Source organism: Brassica napus, chromosome C2 (genome assembly GCF_020379485.1).
Source record: "Brassica napus cultivar Da-Ae chromosome C2, Da-Ae, whole genome shotgun sequence".
NCBI lineage: Eukaryota > Viridiplantae > Streptophyta > Magnoliopsida > Brassicales > Brassicaceae > Brassica > Brassica napus.
The window spans coordinates 45,872,279-45,896,150 of NC_063445.1; the positions used below are offsets into that span (position 1 = coordinate 45,872,279).

Consider the following 23,872-nt stretch of genomic DNA (forward strand, 5'->3'; position numbering starts at 1 on the left):
CAACTTAAACCCTCTAGTAGATGGACCAAGCGACAAAAATAGGTATTTGAATTTCCCAACAGAATCAACTTTGATAAAAGTCACAAAACCTGGATTCTTTTCTTTTATCATGTGAAACTAGCTGGGCAAAGCTTCATAACTATCATCAGGAGTACCCCTAGCTATATCTTGGCCGTGCTCTTGAGACCTCCAAGCCTTTGAATATGAAATCACAACACCATGATCTTTTCTAGCTTTTTCCATGATCTGTTTAGGTTTCAGCCCAATCTTTCCTCCTTCATAATGATTGCTGACCATAGTTCCCAACAGTTTCGCAGTAGCTTGCCGATGACTAACACTTCTCAGAGAAGTGTCACAAGTATGTTTAGATACATAATGGCGAACAAAAAAACTTTGAGATCCTTTAACTGATTTTGCACGAAAACTCCAACTGCATCTTTCATCCACGCAACTAAGAACATAACGTGTTTTGTCTGAATATTCTGTGTGGAACTCAAAGCGTTTGCTAACTGTATGCAACCTCAACTTTCTGCTCATTTCCTTTTTGTCCTTGAAAAAATTCCCGCAGAACAAATCATCATCATCATCACATTGATTTGTTAAACAAATTGGAGACAATATATCAGAATGGGAATGTGAATCTTCTCCCATGCTTTCTCTACCACGTCTACTAGAAAAAGATGTCAATTTTGACTTTCCAGACCCATATCACTACAAGAAAACACGCCGAATTCCGACGGAGGTTCCGATGGACATCAACGTCGTCGGACATTTGTGACGGATTACTGACCAATTTCCGACCAAATCCAAAAAAATGAAGTCGTCGGAATTCCGTCGGCCATTTCCGACGGAATTCCGACGAAACAAGGGTCGTCGGAATTTTCCGACGACTTTTCGACGACATTCCGATAAAAAATGTAACCGTTGTAGTCGTCGGAAGTTCGTCGGTATATTCCGACGAATTTCCGACGACATTCCGATTAACAGTAAAGTCTTCGAAATTCCGTCGGTATTTTCCGACGAATTTCCGACGAACCATGTAACCGTTGCCGACAAATATATATGACCGTTGTATAGCCGTTTGAGATTGGACAATACCGACGGAATTCCGACAGACTGCTTTACATCCGTCGGAATTTCGTCGGAAAGTCGTCGGAGGGCCGTAAGCAATTTCCTATAAATACAACCCCTCCTCATTCAACTCATTCACACTTCATTCTCTCTTCATTCTCTTTAGTCATAACAATTCCGTGAAAATCATGTCTTCAGAAGTTTATTATCGTTCGTGGATGGATAAACCTCATTTGGATCCGAACACCAATTTGCTTACGGAAGAATACGTTCAAGGGATTGGAGAATTCATGAGGCTTGTTCAACAGCAACCGGATGCAAAAAGTGGTATGTTAAGATGTCTCTGCTCTTCTTGCAATAATAATAAGGTTATAAAAGAATTTGATGTTTGGACTCATTTGTATATGAAAGGGTTTTCACGTAATTATAAAGTTTGGTACCTTCATGGGGAAACTGGTTATGAATATGGTAGTACTAGCGAACCTCAGCCTGTTAGTGAACTTCAGCCTGATATTAGGTTAGAAGAATCTAGAATGGATTTAGATTATGGTGTAGGTACTGACCAGATGGTACATGATCATTATAGAGGGGAAGAACCAAATCCCGAATCTAGGAGATTTTTTGACATGTTGGATGCAGGAAAACAACCTTTGTATCAAAATTGTAGAGATGGTCATTCAGTCTTATCATCTGCAACTAGATTAATGGGTATTAAGACAGACTATAATTTGGCTGAAGAATGTATGGATGCGATTACTGATTTTGTCAAAGGTATTCTACCTGAAGATAACCTTGCACCGGGTTCATACTACGAGGTTCAGAAACTTGTTGCAGGTCTTCAACTACCGTATGAAGTGATAGATGTATGTATTGACAACTGCGTGATCTACTGGAGAGCGGATGAGACACAGAATGTATGCAAATTTTGTGGGAAACCTCGTTATCAGGAGACGAAGGGAAGAGTTCCGATCCCATTCAAAAGAATGTGGTATTTGCCTTTGAAGGAAAGATTGAAGAGGTTGTATCAGTGTGACCGCACAGAAAAAGCAATGAGATGGCATGCAGAGCATTCCACAAATGGTGAAATTAGACATCCTTCAGATGAGAAGGCTTGGAAACATTTCCAGTCAACATATCCAGAATTTGCGGAAGAGAGAAGAAATTTTTATCTTGGATTATCTACTGATGGTTTCAGCCCATTTGGAAAGCATGGAAGACAGTATTCTCTATGGCCAGTTATTGTGACACCGTACAACTTACGGCCGAGCTTGTGCATGCGACGAGAGTTTTTGTTTCTCTCAATTCTCGTCCCCGGGCCAGATCATCCTAAAAGATCACTAGATGTGTTTCTTCAACCACTAATATATGAGTTGCAACAACTATGGGCGCATGGTTTTGAGACATACGATGTTTCGTGCAAAGAAAACTTTCAGATGCGGGCAGTACTTATGTGGACAATAAGTGACTTTCCAGCATATGGTATGTTATCTGGATGGACAACACATGGGAAGCTATCATGTCCATATTGTCAAGATGACACAGATGCTTTCCAACTAAAGAACGGAAGGAAAATGTGTTGGTTTGACTGTCACAGACGATTTCTACCACCTGATCATCCATACCGCAGGAGTAAGACTTCGTTTACGAAGAACAAGCAGGTGTTTGATGGTCCACCTGAGGAAGTTAGTGGGAAAGATTTGTTGAAGCAGTTTAGGTATTTTGATGCAGAAAGGACGCCAGATGTAGGTGGACATGAAAACATTTGAGTCAATGCGGTTGGAGAGCTACATAACTGGCACAAAAAGAGTATTTTCTGGGATCTGCCATATTGGGAGAGTCATCTATTGCGGCATAATTTAGATGTCATGCATATTGAGAAGAACTTCTTCGATAATCTGATGAACACAGTCCTTAACATCCAAGGTAAAACGAAGGATAATTTGAAGTCAAGGTTGGATTTAGTCGATATTTGTGATCGTTCTGAACTTCACGTTGATGAGAACGGTACGGCCCCTTTTCCCATTTATCGGCTGGATGGTGCTAGAAAAGAAGAGTTCTTTGATTGGATTACAGATAAAGTGAAATTTCCTGACGGATATGCATCAAATTTGGGGAACTGCGTTGATAGAAGTGAAGGAAAGTTTACTGGCTTGAAGAGTCATGATTGGCATCATTCTCAGAATCAATTATAGCAAAAGCTATAGGATACAAGTGAAAATTACCATCTTGTGCTGTGGCAGCAAGTAGAGTCCCTTTATACTTTGCTTTCAGATGGGCACCATCAACAGAAAGTACCTTCCTCATCAACTTAAACCCTCTAATAGATGGACCAAGCGACAAAAATAGGTATTTGAATTTCCCAACAGAATCAACTTCGATAAAAGTCACAAAACCTGGATTCTTTTCTTTTATCATGTGAAACTAGCTGGGCAAAGCTTCATAACTATCATCAGGAGTACCCCTAGCTATATCTTGGCCGTGCTCTTGAGACCTCCAAGCCTTTGAATATGAAATCACAACACCATGATCTTTTCTAGCTTTTTCCATGATCTGTTTAGGTTTCAGCCCAATCTTTCCTCCTTCATAATGATTGCTGACCATAGTTCCCAACAGTTTTGCAGTAGCTTGCCGATGACTAACACTTCTCAGAGAAGTGTCACAAGTATGTTTAGATACATAATGGCGAACAAAAAACTTTGAGATCCTTTAATTGATTTTGCACGAAAACTCCAACTGCATCTTTCATCCACGCAACTAAGAACATAACGTGTTTTGTCTGAATATTCTGTGTGGAACTCAAAGCGTTTGCTAACTGCATGCAACCTCAACTTTCTGCTCATTTCCTTTTTGTCCTTGAAAAAATTCCCGCATAAAAAATCATCATCATCATCACATTGATTTGTTAAACAAATTGGAGACAATATATTAGAATGGGAATGTGAATCTTCTCCCATGCTTTCTCTACCACGTCTACTAGAAAAAGATGTCAATTTTGACTTTCCAGACCCATATATAACAAGTCCAATCGGGTCCAATCCTCTCTAAGATAAAAACATGAAACATGTACATTAAAAATAGAATTTATAACCCATTATATGACATTGATTAAACTCTTATATATTTATATTTAACAAAGGAAAAAGTTATATGTACCTTATTGCTAACAAGACCACTTGAAGGAGAAATAAGACTGTCTCTAATACGAATATGTTGTATACCAGAGACTTCGTCAACTCTCTGACTGTTGTTCCATTCAGTCTCCGGGTGTGGTTTTGTTCCTCTCTAGAAAATTAAACGTGTATATATTACCTTTATAAGACATTATAAAATAAAACCTTATTTACAAAGTTTTAATAAGTACGTCACAACCAATAATAGCTCAATAAGAGCCAATATTGCCAAAAGTAACGATATTATTGTAGAACTCCATATAGTTTAATTTCTAAAACAATTTATAGAACCTTATAATTATGAATGTTAAGGTAAGAGTTTTGAAAAGTACCTCAAATACATCACTACTTACAGCAATAAGCGAATCAATAGTACTGGAAATTTCATCTTGTGTCTGCATCATGTTTGACATAATCAATGGTGATTTTTGTGTTCTTCTCTGAAACATAAAAACATAAAGCTAGTAATGAATCTTGTACATTGTCTTTTATAAGGTTCTTATAAACTTTAAAGGTGTCATAAATACCTGACATAAATTTCTACTACCAGCAATAGGCAAATCATTAGTAATTAACACTTCATCATGTGTCTGAACCATATTTGACACAATCATTGGTGATATTTGTGTTTCCCTCTGAAACATAAAAAGATAAAGCTAAATATAGAATCATTTATAATGTTTTTATAAGGCCTTATAAATATAAGAGTTGTAATAAATACCTCAAGCGGATTATTATTTCCAGCAATAGGCAAATCATGGTTAATTAAAACTTCACCCCGTGACTGGATCATATTTGACACAATCATTGGTGATAATTGAGTTCTTCTCTAAAACATTTTAAAAAAAACATAAAAGCTAATAGTTAAAATATATGTGGTAATGATCCTCCAAAATGCACAATTATTAGTATAAGGTCTTATAAATGTAAAAGTTTTAATAGATACTGTTGTGGCATACTTCCTCAAGCAATGAGCAAATCATTAGTACTACATACTACCTTATAAAATAACTGATAACTCTAATAAACAAACAAGTTAGCAAAAGAGTTTCATGCAGTTACCTTAATGGTTACACATAGATGAAGGTCTCCATTCTCTTTAAGTTTGTTCAGATAAGATGTTACTTGACGATCATTCCTAATAAATGCTGGAGGAAGCTCTTTTGTACCAAAGTTTAATTTTAAAGGTGCCATCAATTCCAAAATCTTCCAAAACAGCCACAATCAAATCATTGTAGCTGATATCTTCATGAATCGTACTAAGAGAGGATCCTCGTTGATCATCTACTATGAAATCCCAGTGAATTCCATTTATTAGTTTCCATTCACCACATATAGAACATACTAGGTTTCTTACTGCACCATGTGCTGTAAAAAAATTTAAAATATTTTTTAACAGATAAATATAAATTATATTGTAAAATAAAATTTTATTAATATTGTAAATTTTCTTTTTCGCATCAATATTTTAATATAAATTTGATTTAATTAAACATAAAATTATATTTAAGAATATGCATGTATATATTTAAAATTATAATTTTAGATAGATTTTTCTATCTATTTATTTTAATTAAATATAGTAAATAAATTTGTAAAAGTTGCATAATTACCAAAAATTAAAATTAAACAATATTTATAAAATTTGTAGATATTTAAGAAAATAATGATTTTACGATTAAATTTTTTATAATTTTCTAAAAAAAATGTATATATTTTTGAAAATCCCTTAGACTATATTTGCGAAGTGATTTTGCCACATGTCCTCTCTACAATCAATTTCACGAAACAAATATAACATGGCTATTGAAATTGATGACATGGCTTCTGGAAAGATATGAATAATTTCATTTAATGTTGATTTATATTTTTGGCAAACTTATTTGAATATGGTAATAATTCATATACTACATTTAATATTGATATTTCTTTTTGGTAAACTTTTTTTAAATATGGTAATAGCTCATACATCATCTATAAAATAAATATATTCATATATAACATTTCAAATTTCAAAATATTATTATTATTGCATCATTATACAATTTGTATTACTAAAGCTTTCAAAAATTTCTACAATTTTTTAAAAATTTAAATATCTAATCGTAAGATCATCAATTTTTTTATATACCTATAAATTTTATAAATATTGTTTAGGCTAATTTTTTTATAATTATACAATTTTATATCATTTTTATTAGTTTTATACAAATTGATTTAATATATATCAAATCTATATTAAATATTAGTAAGAAAATAGTCAAATCTATAATATTTAATAAAATTTATTTTTAAATATAAGTTAGATTTAAAAAATTCCTTACTGCACATGAAATCAACATGATATATAATTATATTTCGAAATTTGTATAATTTAAAAATATATAATTAAATTATATTTCGAAATTTATAATGTCATATTTGAATATATTTATTTTAATGATGATTTATGAGTTATTCCCATATTCTAAAAAAAATTCCAAAAACATAAATTTACATTAAATGTAATATATGAGTTATTACCATATTTTAAAAAGTTTACCAAAAATATAAACTAACATTAAATGCAATTGTCTATGTCATATTAAGCTATAAGACATGTCATCAATTTCAGCAGTCATGTCATATTTGTTTTGTGAAATTGATTGTATAAAAGACATGTGGCAAAATCAATTCGCAAATATAGTCTAGGGGATTTCGATCTATCATAACCTGATTATAAGAACATGGGGATTAGAGAAAGAATGATAAACAAGATATATCAAAAAGAAAAATACATAACACTATGTTCTTCATAAATAAAAATTTATAAGGTTTTATAAATCTTAGATTTCAAAACTTCATGAGAAAAACTTCGTCTCCTTCCCAGAAACTGATCGATTTTAAGAAACCAAGCAAAAATTACAGAAAAAAGACGAAAATCACTATCTATTATCCTTTGACTTTTGTTACGCGTTCGTGAAGAGAGATTGTTCTATTCGTTTAAGCTTGTAGTCTTCGCCAAATCTCGTCGGACGTCAACGTCGTCGGAATAATCAAATTTCGTCGGGGAAATCGCCGGAGTCGTCGAATCTCTCGCCGGAATCATCGAAGCCGGAATCATCGAAGCAGGAATCGTCGAATATCTCTCGATCGATTTGGAGAATTTGAAAATTCTTGTTGGAGAAGGCATAGGTTTATGTTTGATTAGATAAGAGTATAATGGTACATTACCTATTAAAAATTTAATGGTAAAATTGAAAAGTGTAAAGTTGAAAAGTTGTATTAGTGACAATTCCCCTGTATAAGAGACAGTTTTACTGAATCTTTTTATGAAAATTTATATGTGGTTATCTTTTCTGCAACATAAGCCGTACGTATAAATAATATTTCTGAAATTTGGTTATAATTATTCTGTCTAAATAAACAAATTTTCTTCTCGAGAAAATATCAGCCAACCCAACACAAACAAGAAATGATTCGGAAGCTTGAAAAACTCTTGACCTGGCGCAAAATAATTTGCCGAAATTAAACGTGGCTAGTATTTATTGGTTTATTGACTCTGTTCAATGCGACTACCTCCTCCATGTTTCAAGAAGTTTCCTTCCGCGTGTTTCATGGCCCCCGAAAAGGTAATTAACATGTAAGAAGCGAGGGCATTATCGTCAAACACTCTCCAATCTTAAATTCCTCCTATAAATACCGAAGGGGCTTCTTTCATTATCTCGTGAATTTTTCTCTTAAAGCAAAAGAAAACAAAAGGCATGGATTCATTCTCGTCCTTCTTCGATTCTCAACCTGGTAGCAGAAGCTGGAGCTATGATTCTCTCAAAAACCTCCGTCAGATTTCTCCCTCCGTCCAGAATCATCTCAAGAGGGTAACTTCCTTCTTCCTCGAACAAACCGCCGGTTCTTGATTAGAGACGCTAGTTATACGATTGACCGAGATTCATTCCGTTTTCACGGTGTTAATCGTTGTAGTAGACTCGATTGCATCTCAATTTTGTTTTGATCGTTGCGATTGTACCTCCTACGAGGTTCTAGGGTTTCTAATTTCGTCGTGTTGGTTTCTGTGGAGAAAGATTCGTGAGATTGAACTTGTATGTCCGTTGATACTTGCTTTAATTCTATCATTACTGCTTCGCTTCGCTTGTAACGGTCAAGATCGTCTTAGTCATTTCTTGTGAAGCTTATTTTCTTTGTGATTATACTGATATGCGTTGAGGAGTGTTCTTACTGATTGGGGATGTTATGCTTCTTGTGGAATTTGTAGGTTTATCTCACTCTGTGTTGTGCTCTCGTTGCGTCTGCGTTTGGAGCTTACCTCCACGTGCTCTGGAACATAGGTGGTATTCTCACTACCATTGGATGCTTTGGAAGCATGATTTGGCTGCTCTCCTGTCCTCCTTATGAACAAGTATGTCAGCTTAAACTCACTTTCTTTCGTAAGGTTGCGTGCTTTCTTGTTGTATCCTTTTCCTGAGACATTGTTGTTCTTTTGGTGCAGCAAAAGAGGCTTTCCCTTCTGTTTCTGTCTGCTGTTCTCGAAGGTGCTTCAGTTGGTCCCTTGATCAAAGTGGCAGTTGATTTTGACCCAAGGTGATTTGCCGTTGTTATTTATCGTCTCTTCATGTTGGATTCTTTGTTAGACTTCTCTTAGAGCTGACAGTTATTATCGCATTCCAGCATCCTCATCACTGCGTTTGTCGGAACTGCGATAGCCTTTATCTGTTTCTCAGGGGCAGCGATGTTGGCAAGACGCAGAGAGTACCTCTACCTCGGAGGACTGCTTTCATCTGGCTTGTCCATGCTTATGTGGCTTCAGTTTGCCTCTTCCATCTTTGGTGGCTCTGCATCCATCTTTAAGTTTGAGGTACCATACCAATAAGCGTCTCCTTCTACTCTTGTTTGTAATTCTTTCTCTTTCAGATTCCTCATATTGATATGGATCTGGTGGTGCAGCTCTACTTTGGACTCTTGATCTTTGTGGGATACATGGTGGTGGACACTCAAGATATTATAGAGAAGGCCCACCTCGGTGACATGGATTACGTGAAACATTCGTTGACCCTTTTCACCGATTTTGTAGCTGTGTTTGTTCGTGTTCTCATCATTATGGTAAGTTTATTCCCTAGCTGATATTAAGTTACTGTGCTTTATCTGTTAAAAGATATCCATGTTGATGAGGCCTTCTGTTATACAGCTGAAGAACTCGGCAGATAAAGAAGATAAAAAGAAGAGGAGGAGGAACTGAGACTAAAAAGTGAGAAAGAAAGCTAAATAGAGTGGGTGTTATGTGTGTTTCAAAAAATAAAAAAGAGTGGGTGTTATAAGTACAGACATGATAGCGTTGGTGTTTTTTACTTGTTTGGAACAGTTTTGGTAACAACACACGTTACGTATTTGTGTATTCCTCTTAGTGACTCCAGATTGTGAATGGATCAGTATCTTGAAACTGTGTTGAAAATTATCAGTTGGGAGCTATGTTTTTGTTAGTTTAATAACGCTTCTGGTAGGCCAGAGAAAAGCAATTATTGGACCTCTTTATCTGTGTGCGAAATGCTCCGAAGTCTCCGCTATATTCATCCTTGCGGTTCCGCATGTGGCTCGACTCAAAGAATGTTGCTATGTAGGAACGTGTGGTCTCGAAAGGAAAGGGAAGCTATCGTTAGGCGGAAAATAACGTGTGTCGTCTTCGTTAGGGTCGTTCTTTCGGCTCAAGTATAATCCAAGATCAACCGAAATTGCAATTCAACCTAAAATAAAATAAGATCACATTTGTTATATTTTTGCTCTTTTTAAAAAATATTTCTAATTTAGACGTGACAATCATATTTAGAATTTTGAGGGGTTGATTGGAATGAGAGGTAAATATTGTAGATTTTCTCAATATATCTGTATAATTTTTTTATGTGGAATTTAGGTGTAGGTTTGTTGCTATTTAGTTGTTTGCTTAAAAACTTTCTAAAATTCAAAGTATAAGTGTTTTAGGTATTTTGCTTTTTAAAGTAAAAATGTAATTTTGAAGATCTTTTTAAAACATGATTGAAAGAGATTTGTGGTTTATATAAAATTTTGGCTGAGCACTTTCCAAGAGTTTGTTTTTGGATTCTTAATTTTATGTTTGATTATCAAATCACTATAATGAATTGTTAATATATAAAGACTATTCAACTAATTTGTTAATTTAGTCATAAATTATTTGATTTATGTTTGGAGACTCAGATTGGGCTTCATCTTGATCTGCTTTCTTGCATTGTTTCGTTGTATAGCAGTGTCACCTAGTTCCATCTCCTTGGCATAAGAATCGGAGGCGTTAGAGTTCGGATACTATGACCCCGCGATGGCAGAGGAACTAATCGAGGAAGCATTCAGTCCACGGGCTTCGTTCAGTCCACGGGCTTCGTTCAGATCATGTGTAGATCATTTTTATGGTTTAATTGATTATTTTAGTGATGTCTTATTTTACTACTGGTTTAGCCTAGTATTTTGTAACTATGTGGCCCAATTGCTGTGGTAAATAATATAACGATGTTTCAATCGGGTAGGGTAGGATCTATCCGATATATTCGTAGGTGATCCAGATCTCGTCATTTATATACATGGTTTAAATTTCTGTAAAATTAAAATGTTATATTTACATTTGGTTAATAAAAATTGTTGCTGAGCCAAAAATAAAAAGAAACGAGATAAGTCACAATAAGTGACAGTGATACCAAAAGCGCTCGTTGGAGAGTGAGAAGAAAGAGCATGATTACTAGAAGGTTCTTAGGGCGAGGTTTTTAGCGGAATATAAGAATCCGACTCTTAACTTTTAACTAAAAAAACTAAGAATCGGTTCTTAAATAAGAGTTTTAAGAAAAGATTCTTAACTTTTTTAGTTAAAAGTTAAGAGACGGATTCTTATATTTCGATAAGAACATCGCTCTAAAAACCTCCCAGTAATCATGTTATAAGTGAAATGCTAAAAAATATCTGTAATTTTTTTCATTCTTGGAAAACTTTCGTTTGAATAAAAAAGAACAAAAGAGATAGGACATATCATTCCAGTTAAAACTTTTGGTTTAATTGTTGTTATTTTGTGCTGCAGTGGTTGTGTTTTATTAGCATGGACTAGATTTTGATCCGCCTTTTAAGGGTAGATATATTTTTTGTTTTACATTTTTGTTGAAATTTAATTTTTATATTTTTGTTTTTAGTCATATATATATATATATATATTTTATAATATTTATCTTAAATGATTAATAAGAAGTTTTAATAATTGTATTATAAAAGTTGGATCACACTTATATTAACAGGTGATATTCATGTTTTAATAGTATTGATGGGAATTGTTAGCAGACCATCATTTGACATACTTTGTTTTTATTTAAGCACCACTCGTGCATAACCTTCGTGTATTTTAATTAACCTGATTTCATGCATTAGTTTCATCGCCTGATCTCCACCGTCCGACTGAATGATCATTATTACATTATTCCATCAGAATTTTCGTAAATTAATTAGGACGTAGTTTTTTTAAAAAAACTGGCCTATAATTAGGACGTAGTTGGTCACGATTTCTTTACCGTCTCGTTCCTTTTTACTCTATAACATCAATACGATTGACATTTTAAATATTGCCATTACAAAATTATTTGACGTTTTATACTTACAAAATAATTGTATTGTTTCATTATATTTATATCTCTCTTGGGAATATAAATACTATTATTTGATTGAGACTCAACATTATTTTTGGAGTTACGTAACAATAATCACTGTTTTCTACAATTTGCTTCTTCCTTGAGATGAAAAACCAAACTTTTGTTAGCCTAATATTTTTTTCTTTTGAGAAATTTGTGATGGCGCGTGAGAGCAACATTATCCGTTAAAAACTGTAAGGTTATCTCCAACAAGACACCAAGACACCAAAACACCTAATTTGGTATGATTTCATCTCCAACAAGACATCAAATTTTTCATCGCACCAAATCTTTAAATGTATATTTTATTATGTTTCATTTAATAACATAGTTCAATTATTATCAATTTTGTAGTTAAAAATTAATATATTGTATTATTTTTATTTTAAATTTATTTTTACATAATTAAAATACTAAATTTTTATTTTTATTCTTATTTTCAAAATAAATCACTAAATGACTATTATCATTCATCATTTACAAGTAAGAAAAAATAATAATAATATAAATGTGATAAAATAATTATTTATCAATTAAAAATAATATACAATAAAAAAAACTGAAAACATCAAATAATATACTCTCTCTGTTCCCGAAAAAAATATTTTCTTGAGTATTCACGCATATTAAGGAAACAGTTAATTTTTTACAACTGAATTTATTATTTATTTTACTATATATTTTCCAATAAATATCAATCAATAGTATTCAACCAATTCAAATATTTTCAATTAATGTTTCTTAAAACTATACAATTTTTCAACATTAACTACTAAACTAATTTAAAATTTTAGAAAATCTATTATTTTGGAACAAAAAATAAATCTAAAAAATCATACTTTGAAAAACAGAGAGAGTATAATATTACTTTTGGTGTAAAATTTGATGTCATTGTTAGAAATGACAAAAAATTTATAACACCAAAATACCAAATTTGGTGTAATTTTAGCACCAAATTTGGTTTGATCGTTGGAGATCGTCTAAGGGTTTTAAAAAAAACAAATTAATATTTTAGTTTTTCAAAACCTCTTGCAAGTTGTCATAGTGACAAGTGCAAAAGTTGATAAATAAAAAACTTTTGTGTTATTCTCTCACCTAATTTCTTTGCTTTCATTTATTTTAAATGTTTAGAACCCTTTAAAATCCTCCTGATGGAGGTGCACTGAAGGTGTCATCAATTAACCTAATATACTGATACTTCATACTCATACATCTCATCGTAACATGTTATAAGTTCACCAAACCTTAACATTATGTGGATCTCGATCATGGATGACTGCATGTTTAATTTTTAAGTTTATATGTATAGCTAACTTCGTGGGAATAGTATAACACGCGTAGACACGCAGTAATGTACCCAAATTAGTTCACTAATCACATTCACGGAACTAAAGAAGTGGGACCCATCACTTAAAAATACTTTAACCTAATCAAACGGTGCAGAAAAGAGCTGTGTCCATGATCGTCGTCCTCATTACGGCCGGTGACTCCAATAAACCATTTTTGTTTGATATTCAAAATCTATTAATAAAACTGTAGATATAATTCACCAAACGTCATGCCATCACATACGTTCAAATAAGTTAAAACCTAATCTTATAGCCAAGTCTTATCTTTATATTAAAAAGACAATTATTTACATCAATATCTACACTTTTATTTTTACAAAAAAAATATCTACCCTTTTTTATTTAAAAGTAAAAAGAACAAACCTTGTTGATTTCATCTTTCCTTTCCAACTCTTTCTTTATTGGTTTAACACTTGGAGATGACATTAATTTTATTAAGAAAAAGTTGATTTGTGACAAAACATCAACTAAAATATATTACATAATGTAAATCAGAGAAACGAGACTACGTTGTAGTTTAATTGACAATTTTCAGAATTATCTTTCAATATAATAATGTTGTAGACATTGTACTATAATTTCTTACATCAATTGTACTATAAACATTCATAGAATAGGGTATTTTAATAATAGGAAACTGTAATTTCAGTAATTGGTATTTTTATTCAGTGTAATATTATACGGTTCCATAATCTTATCAAAATTTTATTATATTTTTCTTATGACTAATATAACTGTCGTCATTAATAAATATTAATTATCTTCGTTGGAATCAAAGGAAAGAACAAATAAGAAGAAAAGTCTATAGTCAAAACAAGCAGGAACCATGAGGCACAACAAGCAATGGTATTCCTCCAGCCCCATTGTCACTTTCTTACCATTGGAGGTTTCTCTATGAATAATTGAGTTTAGATCAATTATTTTAATTTGTTTACAGAAGAAATGCCTCAATATATAATCCGTTCACTTTATCAGTTAAAATATTGTCTAGAAAGTATTCAGATGTGCTCACTTATTTTTAATTATTATAAAAAGTCACATGTAAATAGCCTTTGGTTAGTATTTACCACAACTACAAAATAGCTAAAAGTAGTTAATTGTATTTAAATTTAAAATGTAAACATGTATAGTATATTTGAACAAAATATTCCTACTTAACCATTTACACACTATTAATCAAATGGAAATGCCCTTTTGAATATTTTTAACAAAAAGAACTAATTAAGCAATTTAAAGAACTAGTTAAGTATGCTTACGGTTCTGGTGTTCATCGGAGGTCCCTGGTAGAAGCTCTGTCCACGGCGGAGCAGAAGCTAGACTAGCTGAAGATAGATCTGGAGCAGTGGCGAGCCGTGTGAAGAGAAGGCCACGAGAAGGTCGGTTTTTAGGGTTCAGTCGTCGATGCTCGGTGAACCGTGTTCCCCTTGGTTTCGTCGGCACTCGGCTCTGAGGCTGTGTCTCTCAAGTTACAGATCTGGAAGCTGGTGTGGTTTTGGTGGCTTGTAACTCAGACCTGTAAGGAGAAGGGGCGTGTGGTGGTGCGTGAAGCAGACTCGGTGCGTGGGTGGCTCAACGCCCATTCTTGCCAGTGTGAACTTTGGAGACTTACCTCTGGAGGCGCACCAGAGCTAAGAAGGCGGATGTGTGTTCGTCGGATTGACTCTCGTGATGTGTGTGTTGTCTTTTCGGAAGACTGAAAGAAGCGTCTATGGTTCAGACAGAGGAGGGAAGGGCAGCACTGCACTCTGACCAAACGAAGCCTCGACGTCGACGTGAAGACACCCTGTAGAAGAAGCTGTTCCTACAGTTCTCGTAGGCAGAGGGTGGCGAGTCTTGGACTTTCCCGTGTGGTCTCAGGGAGAGTTTCAAAGGCTTGGTGGCAAATTCGCTTAGGAGTTTGGCATTCGCAGTACCGATCTATTGTAACATCTGGTAGCTTGGCTCCTTCTTCCATTTACATGTTCCCGACTGATGGTGGACGGTGTCACTGCCTCGACCCGACTTTTACAGGATTACAAAGCCTTAGTCTCTGGCCATTTAGAATCAACTGAGTGGAATTTGCACCAAAGGTGTTATCGCGGTTGGTCATGAACAACATTCTAATCTTAAGGCATCAACTGCTCCAAGCTTCAATTGAGTCTCACTCTAGTTTTTTTTTTCTTGGTGGTTTAGAGATAGTTTTGTAATCTTGTTTTTATAGTGGTAGAATTTAGGTGGTTCAAGAGACGATTTGCTCTGAGTCGTGGAGTAAATTTGTTCTCATTGTGGTTACAAGAGTACAATGGAGTTTGATTAGGTAGCGTAGGATCCATAGACGTGTTCTTAGGTGATACTAGATCGCCTCCATTGTCTTGCGGTTAAATCTCTTGAGGTCTAATTCGTTTGTAACAAACTTTGTGTTGGATAATGAAAATTGAAGTTGAACCAAAAAAAAAGAGTATACATTAAAGTTGGACAAAGATACTTGTTAAAAGTTCTCTCTCTTCTCTAAATTTTCTTCAAAAGCGATTTTCAGCATATCTAGATTTAGTTCTCGGACAGTTTCTGCTTCGTCATTTTGAAGATCCAAACTGATTTTTTCGGCGCTTGAGAGATAGAGACAAGCTATCCACTTTGTTTTCCACTGATTTAGTGAAGGTGTTATCTATTGAGTGGTGGAGCATCAAACCTCTTTGAACCGAGGTTAGGCGTGTTGACCCATTGTAAGGTTGTGTCTTTGCGTTCAATGGAGGCAACAAATTAGCTTTGTTGGTTCGTTACCATCTCGTCTGGTGGCTGTGTGTCTACGATTTGGTTGAATTTTTGCGTTTGCGGCTTGGAATGGCGGGTGTCTATGTCGTATCTGGCAGACAAATCCATCTTCTTGGCGGTTAATCTCCATTTGCATGTCTTCCTTTCGTTCTAGTTCTAGTTTTGTTTGTGCCATTCACGTTTGGCTTCTGAGTTGTGTCGATTCTTTTCATCTCTTAACTTTTGTTCCTCCAGCGATGTGTGATTGTGAGGCACTAAAAAGACCAGACATGGTTCTCCTGTTCCGGACTAGGGTGTCGCTTTGCAACCAGATCGAATATGTTCGACGAGGAGACATGGCTGTGAATTAGTCATCCTAGGGCCACGATGTCCGTTTGGATGTTTTGGCAGACTAATTTTATTCTTTTTTTTTTTTGCAAGATCTAATAAATTTGGATCTAGAGATTGTCGTCTTCGTAATTCGCCTTTGTTTTAGAGTGACAATCATCTTTGCTCTCGACGGATGGAGACGGTTGGCATTTTTTGCAGATCATTGTTCCATGCGTCGTGGACTCTCCTTCAGGTTTGTTTCACTCTCCATCCTTGACCTCTAATGCTTAAAGCGCTAATGTCAATTTTGGCTGTAACTTTGAAGAGATCTTTATGACCTAAGATATGCTGGTGATGTCATGTGAGTTACGGGTAATCGAGGTGAACACCACGTTTCAATGATTAACATCGACGGTAGAGAACGGAAAGTGATACTCTAAAAATTATGGAGCAGTTTAGGGGTTGAGTGAAACTAGATTGCAAAATTTGAATTAATTTTGGAGTAAATTAGCTCAATATCCAAAAAGAAGTGAGATACCATAGAGTTGTGGGAAAATGGTGATGATGGGGGGAAAAAAATTGGGGGGAAATAGGGTATAGAGTGCAAATAGGGTATATGTTGAGTGTAGGGAATACAAATTCTCTTAATTTTGTTTGTTCGATTTAAGTTTATGGTCAATATTTGAATTCCCGATCATATCGTAAATGTTAAAAAAGTATACATTAATTTTTTTTAATAGATATGAAAATGTAAGTAAATAGAAGGGGACGCTGAAACATTAACTTTCATTATACAAAAAAAAAAAGAGCCATAGCCTCACCACATTCTCTTTCTCTAGCCTCACCACTTTCTCTCTCTCTTTCCCATTTTCACAGCCATTTGTTAGATTCCTCTCTCTCTCTCTCTCTCTCTCTTTTCTTTTTCTATTGTGGTTGTTTATTAGAGACTGATTAGCTCAAAGGAACCCAAAAGAGAATTCTTCCCTTCTCTTCCATTTTTTCTAAATTTTCTGGGCTGTTATTGTTTTCCTCTCCAGCCAATTTTCTAAGAAGGAGACTTTTGAGTTTCTGGGTTTTTCCTTCGCAGTGAAGCTTCTCAATACCCATAGAACCTATACTGAAGCAAATTACGGATTAATAAGAATTTGTTCAGAGTCTCTAATACTTGGTGATATTATAAGCTATCTATCATCTCTATATTAATAACTTTTTGTAAAAAAAAAGATAAAAGAAGAGATGGGGAAGCAAGGGCCTTGCTATCACTGTGGAGTTACAAGTGAGTTCTTGTTGTTTCTCCAAATCAAGATTTGTTTTCTGTGAATTAAAAGTCCACAACTTGAGAGCTGTTTACAGATTGTTTCATAATAGGAAAGAAGAACTGCTTTCAATTTGATTATGTGTAACATTTGTTGTGAACAGGCACACCTCTATGGCGAAACGGGCCACCGGAGAAGCCGGTACTGTGCAATGCGTGTGGCTCCAGATGGAGAACGAAGGGATCACTAGTAAACTACACTCCCGTTCGTGCTCGTGCTGAAGGTGATGAGGTTGAGATTGACGATCGAAGAGGTGGTCAAAAGATGATGATGATTAATGGAATGTCTATGAACAAAAAGAGGAAACCATATCAAGAAAACTTCACAGTTAAGAGAACCAACTTGGAGTTCAGTAACGGTTTCAAGAAGAGGTCTTTAGAAGAAGAAGCTAGCAACAATAGGTCGAGTTCAGGGTCTGTTGTATCGAACTCAGAGAGCTGTGATCAGTCTAACGTGTGGGAAACGAGTTTTGCTGCTTGTAAGAAGAGGACGTGTGTGGGGCGTCCGAAGGCTGCTTCTTCTTCTGTTGAGAAGCTCACAAAGGATCTCTTTAGTATTCTACAGGAACAGCAGTTTTCTTGTTGTGTCTCTGGTATTTCAGAGGAAGAGTTGCTGTTTGAGAACGAGTCACCGATGGTGATAGGACATGGGAGTGTTCTTTTGATAGATCCTCATGAGGACTCTGAAGCTAGCTCGCTCTTGGTTGAGAACAGCAAGTCCTCATCAATACATTCTCAAAACTCTGGTGGAAAAGCTATAAAGCAGGAGCAACTCAAGAGGTAAATAACCTGGAATAAATGTGATTTAAGCAAGTTGTAAATGATGTTTTTGGTTGCAGGACCAAATCTCAAGTCTTGGGAAGACATAGTTTACCACTCTGTAACATAGATTTGAAGGTAAAATTCATTTGCAGTTCCCTACAATTTTTGTTTTCTTCAAATATTGATTTGAATGTTTTTCTGCAGGATGTTATTAACTTTGATGAGTTCATAGAAAAATTCACAAAGGGAGAGCAGCAAAAACTGATGAAATTACTTCCTGAAGTTGACTCTGTTGATCCTCCTCATAGGTTAATGCAACTTCAGTGTTCACAGATTTGTTTCACTGGCTACTTCTGAGTTCTTAACTTTTGTTTATGTTTTCTCTTTTGCTAGCCTCATGAGCATGTTTGAGAGTTCTCAGTTCAAAGAAAACTTCTCCTTGTTTCAGCAACTAGTCGCAGATGGTGTCTTTGGAACATCAACTTCTTCCTCTGGATCAAAACTTGAAGAGTTTAAGACACTTGCAAAGCTTGCTTTATCCGATCCTGACAAATCCCATATGCTGGAAAGCTATCAGATGCTCAAGGTTTAACGTCATATACTCTTCTTGAAACAAAATAGTTTCTTGTCTTGCAGCTTCTTATCGTAGACCTTCGCCTCAGGAACAGAGAAAAGGGATTGAAGACTCATCAAGGGTCTCAAACCAGACTCCATCAGATAATAATAGGCTAGTAATCATTGAAAGACCTTGTGAAAGCTTAAACCAAAACTTCTCAGGTCAATTCAAAGATTCTTCAATTATGGCAATCCACAACTTTCTGCGATAAAAATCTGTTTGTTTCTGATTAGTTTGAGTTTTGCATTCTCCAGAGACAAGGGTTGTGACGAAGAGCCCCAAAGAAGTAATGAAGATTAGATCAAAACACATTGAAACCAAAGAGATTATAGAGAACAGTGTCTCTTCCTTAAACCATATGAGCTACGGTGGATCTATGGTGTGTGGTGGCTATGAAGATAATGATAACTCTGATCAGGATCTTCTTCTTGATGTGCCGTCAAATGGATCATTCCCTCAGGCAGAGCTTCTTCACATGATATGATATGAAAGATGAAAGTTTCTCAAACTCAGTTGTTGGTATTTCTCAGAATAAAGACTTAAAAGACTCTTTAAAGATCTCTCTCTGATCCGAGGAGAAAACTCTTTCACCCTTTTTGACTTTTTCTGAGAAAAAATGTGGCTAAATGAGTTTTTCTGAAATAGAAATTGCTATCATATGCAGATACATAATATAAAAAAAAGGAAGGATTTTTTATGTAAGGGCACTTTTTGGCGGTCATATACTGTCTTCTCCTTCTTACTACTAAACTTGGAGAACAAGGAAGTTCGTTTCCTTATTGAAATCTTTTTCTTGTGCTCAAAAGATGAGATCGAGGGTCTGATTGGTAATAGTCGTACCTTTAAAATTTTTGCTGTAGAAAATTTTGCTGTGGCTTTACATTTTATTAATGTAGAATTTTATGGAAAGCACTAAACAATTACTTTGGATTTTTGGTTCTGTAGAGCACTTGTATCTGTAGGTTATTTCAAGAGCCGTAGTTTAAAAAAAAAAATGTAAAGCTTGATTGCTCTAAATTTGGTGCTGTAGAAATAAATAGGGCTGTGGACATCACCTACCGCAACTACCAATCACCCCCTCATAAGAACAATAGTATTAAGATACCATATGCATAAATATTTTAGTAAGTAATTATTTTAATTATAAAACAATATTAATAGATATTTATTATTTTATTACAAATTATTAAAATCGTAACATATACTGTTTTACAATTGACAATTTTGCTATATTCGATACCACATTGAACTTTATATTCTATTTACACACCAGAGATCTTTGGTAAGTTATTTTTATCAATCTTTATAACTGTTAACTAGACCTAGCGTGGGTATGAATTTTCGGTTTTTGGTTATTTATTTAACTAAATGATGTATTTGTAATATTTGATGTATTATATTCACCAAGTAAATAATTTTTTTAGCGTCTTAAACCATTTATTTACGACGAATATTCGATATCATATACAAAATTGAACAAATGCATGTAATTAGAGAATTGTAGTAGATATATATAAAAATAGTGGTTATTAATGTAAAATATGAAAAAATATTATATTATGACTTAATATGGCATAAGAGATTATAAATTAGTTATACATGTTTTAAAAAAATACAATGATTTTTAAACTTCTATGAAAAATTTAACATATAAAAAAGGGCGATGAATTGGTTATCAAATTGTAAATAATTTCATAATTTTATTAGTAATTAATTATTTATAGTCTTTGTTTTGCGTCAATATAATTATTAAATGTCCATAACATTAATATGTTAAAAGGCCATATTATGAAAGACCATGTTGTAACCGTTTTTTTCCGGAAAGTGTAACAAAAAAAATTTGTCTTTAACTCTTCGTTTTGTTTAAGTTCTGTGTCGGTAAAAGATAAAAAAATCTCTCTATCTTTTTCAATGTTCAATCTGAAGCTTATTATGCGAAAATCATACGCAAATATAGGCAATTGGTTGGAATCTCTATATTTTTATATTCGTACAAATTTTAAATTTATTGTTTCCTCTTCTGTAAGCAAATCAATTACTGAAGTAATAGATCAATTGGTTGGAATCAAATATATTCTTATAATTAGTGTAATTATGGTTACAATTTCTATATTTAATAGGTACATTAAAAATACGACATTGAAGATATTCTGTTTTGATTAATAAAAGATATTGGATTTTGAGTTTGTATTTATTGATTTGCTTTTTATAAAGCTTAGAAAATCAATAGGATGATTGGTTGGTTGATACATCCTATAAAGAAAACGAAAACTATAGGTGGTTTGAATATTGTACATCGATCGATGCATGATGTAAGTTGACTATATAAAACTTGAGCATGATCATTTCAAACTAAAGTATAGGTAGGTTATATGCATTCGTTATATTGTAGTTAATATATTTTAAATATTACATACGTCAAATGATTCACGTTTTCGTAAAACTAAAATTCAAGTTCATTATTGGGCCGTACTCGTCCGTAATAAGCTACGTTAAATATAATATATTTTTTTAGGTTCATGACATTAAGTTTAAATTTGATTAAGGAAAATTCATTAATTTAACTGAAAAATACAAGCATTAAAATAGATAGGTTCATTTAATGACATTAAGTTTAAATTTGATTAAGGAAAACTCATTAATTTAACTGGAAAAGATAAACATTAAAATATGTAGTTTAATTTAATTCTCGGTAGCATAGAAGTGTAAATAAGTTAGAAAACTTAGGGGTATATTTTAATGGGTACTTCTCTTTTAATAATATAGATGAATTAGTTTCCTTGAAATTTAATTTTTTTTTTCTTTTTGGTGTAAAAGTATCAATAAACCTTGGTAAAATCACTAAATTAATAGAACTTCCACATGTAATCTACATTTTTACAAACTGGAAGAATACGTTTATTGATTTAACTGCAGTTACTTTTTACGCAAAAGCAATCATACGAACCTTATGGGTTAGAATTGTGGGATCCACAAAAACTAACGGTGTTAAAAGTATATTTTGAGAAATAAAAAGATAAAAGAGTCAAAGTCTCTCTCCATTAATTCTCTTCAACACTCTCTCTACCAGAAATTTTGTTTCTTTCCCGGCGACGATTAGTTTCGCCGGAGCCGGAGAGAAAACGCAGACGAGCTCGAAGAAGAAGAAGATCGATCGTTTACTGTTCTTGATCCTCGGGTAATGCATTTCATCTTACCTCTGGGCTCGGCTCGGCTCATCCTTGTGAAGTTTTGATAGAGAAAGAATTAGATCGATTACACTCTCTCTCTCTCTGTGATCTCACACGCTGCTTCGGAGTAAATCCTCAAAAAGTAGATATCTGTGGTTGATTTGTGTTAGACTTTGTAACTGATTGTTGAATCTATATAATATTAGTAAAGGAATAGACTTTGTAATGTTTTTGACAGGAAGGATGCACGGTTCACGTAAGCGATCAATCGTCTACGCCATTCGAGATTACCCACTTGGCTGTGGAACTCACCCTCAGAGATCCATCAAGATTCCAAGAACTAGTGATGTCAAGCAAGAAGACCCTGCAGGGTTTAAAATCTCTGTTCGTGATTGCGATGTTGCAGCTCCCACACGTGAGAGAATCGGTCTCAAACAAGAACCAGCGTTTAGAAACTCTCTCCCTAATCGTGTTCTTGCGGCTCCAAGGTTTAAAGGAGCTTGCTCCAAACAAGAAGCAGCTTTTAGAAGCTCTGATCAACATGTTCTTGCTGCAGCTCCAAAACCGCAAGGAGCTTGTCTCAAACAAGAAGACCCAGAGCTTAAAAACTCTGTTCGTGATTACACTGTTGCAGCTCCTTCGCCTAAGGAAACCTGTCTCAAACAAGAGCCAGCCTTTAGAAACTCTCACCATGCTCCTGTTGCTGCAGCTCCAAGGTTTAAAGGAGCTTCTTCTAAACAAGAAGCAGCGATTACAAGCTCTGATCAACACGATCTCACTCCTCGTGAGCAAGTGCTTGAGGTCCTGCGTCTTTTCAAAGATGTGTTCCGACAGTTGGACCGAGATAAACAAGCGAGGCTCCTCGGCGGAGACGTATTCGATGCTACAGCTAGAATAGACATCAGAACGCTAGATGTGTTAGAGAAGATGGGGAAACAAGTCAACACAGAGAAGAGAATCGGAGTGGTTCCAGGAGTCAACGTTGGAGACGAGTTCCAGTACAAAACCGAACTCCGTCTTGTCGGCCTTCATTTCAAGACAATGTGCGGGATCGATTACATGGACATCGGAGATGTTAAGCTTGCAACAAGCATCGTTTCCTCGGAAGGGTATGGTTACAGCGATAAGTTTGGTGCAGGTGTTGTGGTTTATACAGGTGAAGGAGGTAACGTGGTGACCAAGGAAAAGAAAACTGAAGATCAGAGATTGGTTAAAGGGAACTTGGCTTTGGCTAATAGTATGAGGAAGAGGAGTTTAGTGAGAGTGATACGTGGTGAAGAGAGGCTGGATAAGAAAGGGAAACGGTATGTGTATGATGGATTGTATTTGGTTGATAAGTACTGGTTAGAGAAGGAGGTTAGAGGTACTACTGTTTACAAGTTTAAGCTTTGTAAAGTCCCTGGTCAACCTCCTCTCTGTTGACTTGAGCAGAATTATTATCAGATGTATGAAATAAATTTGATATTGTGCAATAAGATTTTGAGGGGACAAGGTCGATTTTACTGAGTTAAAATGGAGTAAGATTTTATAAATAAATCAATGAATTGACTATAAGACAGAAAATAAAGACTTACGCAAATGACAAAAGCTAAATTGCTATTAGAAAATAATAAAAGCTACAAATAAGAGATTGGATGAAAATTTAAACCATTATTTATATCAAAGGCTTTTGAATTATATATACTTATATTC

At 34.4% G+C, this 23,872-nt stretch overlaps 3 protein-coding genes across 6 annotated transcripts; all 3 read left to right on the top strand.

The window, feature by feature from the left end:
* Positions 1–7,952: 7,952 nt before the first annotated feature.
* On the top strand, positions 7,953–9,703 carry LOC106381875 (bax inhibitor 1). Its single transcript, NM_001315785.1, has 6 exons — positions 7,953–8,098; positions 8,494–8,637; positions 8,728–8,819; positions 8,907–9,093; positions 9,183–9,338; positions 9,424–9,703. Exons 1-6 carry the CDS (start codon positions 7,985–7,987, stop codon positions 9,472–9,474), a joined length of 744 nt encoding a protein of 247 aa, NP_001302714.1. The 5' UTR covers positions 7,953–7,984; the 3' UTR covers positions 9,475–9,703.
* Positions 9,704–17,095: 7,392 nt separating this feature from the next.
* On the top strand, positions 17,096–19,731 carry LOC106381874 (GATA transcription factor 27). Of its 2 annotated transcripts, none has more exons than XM_013821814.3 (7): positions 17,096–17,593; positions 17,737–18,412; positions 18,472–18,529; positions 18,599–18,702; positions 18,788–18,980; positions 19,057–19,171; positions 19,265–19,731. In XM_013821814.3, the coding sequence occupies exons 1-7, from the start codon at positions 17,554–17,556 to the stop codon at positions 19,492–19,494; spliced, it is 1,416 nt and encodes a 471-aa protein (XP_013677268.1). In that variant the 5' UTR covers positions 17,096–17,553; the 3' UTR covers positions 19,495–19,731. The 2 variants fall into 2 exon arrangements, with proteins under 2 accessions (XP_013677268.1, XP_013677269.1); XM_013821815.3 differs by having other exon boundaries at positions 17,104–17,593; positions 19,063–19,171.
* A 2,209-nt stretch (positions 19,732–21,940) lies between these two features.
* Positions 21,941–23,677, top strand: LOC106381873 (YDG domain-containing protein At5g47150). Of its 3 annotated transcripts, none has more exons than XM_013821811.3 (2): positions 21,941–22,322; positions 22,398–23,677. In XM_013821811.3, the coding sequence occupies exon 2, from the start codon at positions 22,406–22,408 to the stop codon at positions 23,600–23,602; it is 1,197 nt and encodes a 398-aa protein (XP_013677265.1). In that variant the 5' UTR covers positions 21,941–22,322; positions 22,398–22,405; the 3' UTR covers positions 23,603–23,677. The 3 variants fall into 3 exon arrangements, with proteins under 3 accessions (XP_013677265.1, XP_013677267.1, XP_013677266.1); XM_013821813.3 differs by having other exon boundaries at positions 22,419–23,677; XM_013821812.3 differs by having other exon boundaries at positions 22,020–22,188; positions 22,419–23,677.
* The last annotated feature ends 195 nt before the right edge of the window (positions 23,678–23,872 follow it).